General features: G+C 43.0%; 1 protein-coding gene across 1 annotated transcript in view; it reads right to left on the reverse strand.

Moving 5' to 3' along the window:
* Positions 1 to 6000, reverse strand: part of KIF13B (kinesin family member 13B) — a 163615-nt gene that overhangs the window by 152718 nt on the left and 4897 nt on the right. The window contains exon 3 of the mRNA XM_075063590.1: positions 2572 to 2684. Coding sequence (XP_074919691.1) covers positions 2572 to 2684 — 113 coding nt within the window. The remainder of the gene's footprint in view (positions 1 to 2571; positions 2685 to 6000) is intronic.

Consider the following 6000-nt stretch of genomic DNA (forward strand, 5'->3'; position numbering starts at 1 on the left):
ATGGCTATTAGTCAGGATGGGCAGGGATGGTGTCCCTAGCCTCTGTTTGCCAGAAGCTGAGAATGGGCGACAGGGATGGATCACTTGATTACCTGTTCTGTTCATTCCCTCTGAAGCACCTAGCATTGACCATTGTCAGAAGACAGGATATTGGATTAGATGGACCTTTGATCTGACCTAGTTTGGCCATTCTTATGTTCTAGAACCTTGATGGATGCTAAAATCACCTTATCGATTGGTAGTGCCATCAGAGATGGCATAGCTGGGGCCAGAATGTCAATGATGCAGTGAGAAAACTCCTTAACCTCTCTATTTTAATGTCCAGTGCTGAGGACACCCTTTTTAGGATCTCTTGGAGAGCCCTGTAGTCATCCGGAGGGGGTAAGGACACTCCCAAGGAACTGCTTAATAGGGTATGTGTAGGGGATGGAAGGAAGCTAGCACAGGTTAAGACTGGGCCCCCTCTGATAGTTGTTCCACAGTATCCTCGCTGATAAAGTATAGGAGAGGAGCGGTAAGCCACACACTGTGGCTGAGAGACATAAGAGTCAACCTCCATGTAAGAAGAATCGGCATCTCCTGAACATGGAGGGGCCATTTCAGTTGGTGCTGGAGATTGCTGCCAAGAGTCCAGAGAAGAACAAAGAGAAGCCATCATCACTGGCTTCCCTCTGGATGGTAAAGACAGATGATAGCTTAGGGACATGGGAGGCTGATTTGATACCAAGTGCTGCATTGAAGAGGCTGATGCTGAAGAGTCTACCTATACTGTAGGAGAGATCTCCTGCCCCACTGGGGACAGCAGTGCCGGTAAGTTCAGCAAGTTCCCTGCAGCTGCAAATGCCTCTGGCACGGATGGTACTGGAACAGTCACGGACCAGTACACAAGAGACTAAGATGATGCTGCAGATGATAAATGTGCCGCTCTGGGCCCTGGACTCAATGTTGTCTGCCTCAATGCTTGAATCAATGGTGCCATTTTATCCAAAAAGCGAGTGGAGGAGTGCTTCAATTTTGATTGCACTCTATTCAACACTTTGCCCCCCTCTTGGCAGACTTAGGGATCAGAGATCTACCTCTCTCAGCAATGTCTTTGGAAGGCTTCTGTTTCTTCCTGGGCACCCACAAGGATGAGCGGTGCCGGGACTCAGTCAGCAATGGAGGTGTACTGCTCACACATGCCAAAGTGCTCAGTACCCTCTCTGACCAAGAAGACACTGAAGGTGTGCTCAGAGCAGCCTCCATCAAAAGATACTTCAGCCTGGCCTCTCCATCTCTTTTGGTTCTTGGCTTGAAGTCCTTTTCAGTCTGGCACAGATCCCTAATGTGAGTCTCACCAAAACACTTTAAACAACTAAAGCGCAGCCTGCTCGTAGGCATCAGCTTTGAGTAAGAAAGACAGGGCCTGAAGCCTGGGACTGAGGAATTCCTTGGTACTGACAAATGGAACCCCAAAATTGGGGAACTGAGGAAAAACTAATGGATACTAAACAAACTTATCTATCACTAACACACACCAAAAACTATGTAACTAGGTAACTATATACAAGAAAAACACCCTGAGAACTTGCTAAAGCAAGACCAGATTCTAACAACTGTCAGGGGCAGCAAGAAGGAACTGAGGGGGGCCAGGAGTGGCTTTGCCTTTATTAAGATGATGTTAACAAAAAAAAAAAAAGTGAACGGTACAGAGTTTAAGTATAGAAGTTTCTGGTTATCAGGGAATTATCGAGGGTGCACGTGGTGCTGTGTGGCAGCAGAGGGCACTTGAGCTGGTCTGATGGGTAGTGCCAAGGGGGAAATTTCTGACCATTGTGCTCATGGCACGCACACACCAAGAGTGGAATGCATGTGTAATCACTCAAAGAAGAACCAAAGCCTTCCAACCACTGTCATTTCAGTAGTGTAACTATCTCAGTTTCACGGAATTAATATTTATCTAATTAGTACCTATATCTTCAGTGTAACAAATACCTAAAGCAGTAACAGCCCTTGCGCAACCAACACCCACTTCAGACAAATGAAATTTAGTTTGGTGGTCTCCATCTAGTCCCCTTTTGCATCAATTTGCCATAATTATTAGTCTCTATTCACAAAGATAACTGCACGTGCAGGAGTGTGAGAAGTAAGGCAAGACCCTGCTTTTCCAAAAAAGCAGCTATAAAAAAAAAAAAAAAAAGAGTTAGCTAGTGGCATTTCCACTAATATTCTCTTCCAACACAAGCTACATTGCTTCGCAATGTATCAATTTTCTATGTGAGAAACTCATAAGATAAAAAGTTTTCAGCCTTTATAATCATGTCCTTGCAACACAAATTACATGCATAACTGTTGCAGGGAGTATAAACCAGCATAAAACACATCTTAAATACTTAAAATGTGTACAGATCACTTGAGAATTTCTATAAAAATAACACTGAAATACAAAACAACCTCAGAAAAGCCTGAACTGGTTACAAGTACCTTGCAGAAATCTTATTGATTAAACAGTGCATTAGAAGTTTGATGTAGCTTTCCTTTATTGCCTATTTTAACAAAAACAGCAGCCAGAAAAATCATTAAAAGCCTTACTTGTTTATGTTGCTTCCTTCCTTCAGCCTGTCACCTGCAGCACCAGTCTTAGTTGCCCTTTCGCTGCCCGCTAAGTCCACCAGACTCAGTTTGCCCACTTTCTCACCCGATGTCTGAGGAATGGACAAGAGAAGAGTTACTGTTAAAAGATTTTACTCACTCAAATTTCTAGTTAAGTTTCACAGTTTGCCACGTTTTCAAATAAGAATGCAGGTTGTATTCCTTCCTTCCGACCTTTTATCTGACACGTTTTAAAATAAATATTATAACAAGTACTGAACATTAAAACATAGCGTTTTGAATCAAAAATAATCCTTCTATTACTTTAGTTGCTGCTCAAAAGCGGTAATGTGGGATGCATCAAGAACTCCAAGACCTCTAGCTGGACACCTAAGTACCAGAAAGGAGGAATGCAGCTAGTATCAGACAGGTATAAAGCAAGAAGAGTGGGAAGCGGGAACACAGGCAATGGACCAAGAGTCACACACAGACCAGGATGCTCAATCTAATCGGGGGCAACATCTCTAACTTCGATTCCTATTTTCAAGATGAGAAAACTGTTGCTTGTCCAACGCGACAGTGGGAGTCAGGGACTCCTGAATACCAATCTCAGATCGGCTGTACACTTAAACCTTAGGATGACTTAGCTATGCCACTCAGAGGTGTGAAAAATTCTTACCCTTGAGAGAGAGAGATAGGCTGACTTTAGTCCTGCTATAGACACCTTTAAGTTGACAAATGAATTTTTCCATCAACCCAGCTACTGCTTCTTAAGAAGGTGGATTTACTACAGCGACATAAATAACCCACACACTACAGCAACGTAGCTATAGTACCATGGCTGTGCTGCTGCAGTGCTTGTAGCACAAACAGCCCTCAGTTTTGACACTGATTCCCAGTCCAGTGCTCAGACTGCATCACTCTGAAAATAAGAATGAGCAAAGCAGGAAGTTTGTAATAATTCCACATTTTATGAAGGGCAGTGTAACCAGGCCCCTTCCTCAGGCCCCCTTGCTGCAGCTCCCCGCTGTCTCAATAAAGGACTCTGAGCCTCCTGGATGCAACACCCGTGGCTTTTTATTCTCACACAGTTCCCACCACCAGTGATTCTATTTACAGCTGTACAGGTTTTCACTCCTCTTCCCTTTACAGAGAGTCTACCCCAGCCTGGAGACTGCCATGCCTCTGGCTGTTCTCTTCCCCCCTTTCTCTGGCTGCCAGCCAGCCTTTATGGCCCTTGAGCCTGCAGGCCAGCAGGTGCAGCCCGTTCAGAGGCCAGGCACCAGGCTTCTCCCCAGCCCCAATCCATTTTAACTGATTGGGGCTGGCTGAGCAGGGCTAATTAGCTGCCTTTGCAGCAGCACCCTGCTACAGGGAGATATTTACAAAAATACTAAGATGACAGGGAAGGTTTCTCACATCCGTCCCAAAGATCTTCTCCCTAAAGAAGGAATTTCAAGCTGATTAAAAAACTTTCAACTCTCAACTTTAACCCAACAGAAGTTTTATCATAAATTCTTATTACTCTTGCCAGTTATAGCTGGAACAAAAACAAATTTTTCAAACATTCAACCTGGGATTTGGATTTCCCTTAAATTAATAAATATCTTAAGCTTTTCCTTAGCTCCCATCACCATAGTACGCAAGTGCTGAAAGTATAATTACATTCTCAAAAGTACCTGTGTCTCATGGGGGGAAGGGGGGAGGCTAATTTTTTTCCACTGGGATATAGGTACTTTTGAAAATGTAACTTTGTCTCAAAGCACATTGCACTTCTATCTCATAGCACAGCATGTTGGATCATCTAATTTCAGAACCCGAAGACAGCAGAAAAAAAAAGCCAGGCTAGAAGCCCAGTATTCCAGAAATTCATATAGCTGCCTAGTCAGCAGGGTGGTCACTGAAGGACAAGAAGGGAAAGAGGAAAGCAAAATAACTATCTTGGGCCAAGCCTAACCAGAAGCATCAAAGAAACCAGAAATGCAATGCAGCAACAGAAAAACCAGAGAACCATGAAAAGTACAGCATTGTAGGGCGTGTGACATAGCAAAGAATGATTTGGAGGCTGGAGGGAAGATAGAATTGAGAGAGAAATATAGCATGGTGGGTGGGGATGAGGGGAGTTAAAGAATGAAAAAGAGAAAGTGGTTAGACGATAAGAAAAAGATTAAGGATGTGAGGAGAGAGAAATAACGAAATGGAGAACAGGAGTTGGAGAACATTTTGGGGGAAAAGCTACTGTATAGATCAGCTATTCAGATGAATACCACTTTTAGGCACTCAATAGTCAGCAAATATAAGACAGACAAAATCTCACTAAATTATGCAGATCACGTGAACACACACACACACACAAACACACACACACACACACTTACGAACCCATATTAGATAAAGCAGTGGAGTCATAACACTGAATCTGTGACATATTTCCACAACAAAGTGGTAAAATGTGCCCAGAATACAAATTTCATTGAGGGAATCAGATGAAAGCAGTGGAGCTGAGAGGAACAAAATCCTTATTTAAAACCCAAAATAGCTTAATCAACAAAAAAATACAGAATGTGATTAGTAGTTTTTGGTTTGTTTTTTCTTCTGGTTCTTCCTTGTTCAGCCATTAACCATGGGAGCTGCAGACAGAGCACAAGCAGAAAAGACCTATTTCCTGCCTTGTACTCATCACTCCCAGACCCCACACACTCCCACATTTGGGGGGACAGGGGGACGTGAATTGGAAATGTGTGTGAAACCAAAGAATAAAACTCATTTAAGCTAAATTCATTATAATTTGTTTTTCCACACTCTCCTCAAAGTGAGGGGAAAATTTGATCAATGATGTTGGATGCTCAACTGGCATTACATTTGTCACTTTTCATAGAATCAGACTCATAAAACCATATGGTTAGAAGGGATCAAAAGTGTCATCTAGTCTAACGCCCTGCCAAGATGCAGGACTTCTTGTGTCTAAACAAACCATGACAGATGGTTATCTAGCCTCTTCTTGAAAAATCTCCAGGGAAGGGGCTTCCACAACTTCCCTAGGCAGTTTGCTCCATTGTCCTATTGCTCTTACAGTTAGGAAGTTTTTCCTAAACTGTAATCTAAATCTGCTATGCTGTAATTTGAACCCATTGACTTTCGTCCTGTCCTCTAGGGCAAGAGAGAACAATTTTTCTCCATCTTTTTTTGGCAGCTTTTCAGGTATTTGAAGATAGCTATCATATCCCCCTTAATCTCCTCTTTTCCAAACTAAGCATACCCAGTTCCTTCAGCCTTTGCTCATACAGATTGCATTCCATCTTTGTCGTTCACCTCTGGATCCTTTCCAGTTTCTCTACATCCTTTCTATACAGCAGGGACCAAAACTGGACACAGTAGTACAGCTGAGGTCTACTCAGCAGTACTATCATCTCTTGTGACTTGCATCCT

Source organism: Chelonoidis abingdonii, chromosome 3 (genome assembly GCF_003597395.2).
Source record: "Chelonoidis abingdonii isolate Lonesome George chromosome 3, CheloAbing_2.0, whole genome shotgun sequence".
Lineage (NCBI taxonomy): Eukaryota > Metazoa > Chordata > Testudines > Testudinidae > Chelonoidis > Chelonoidis abingdonii.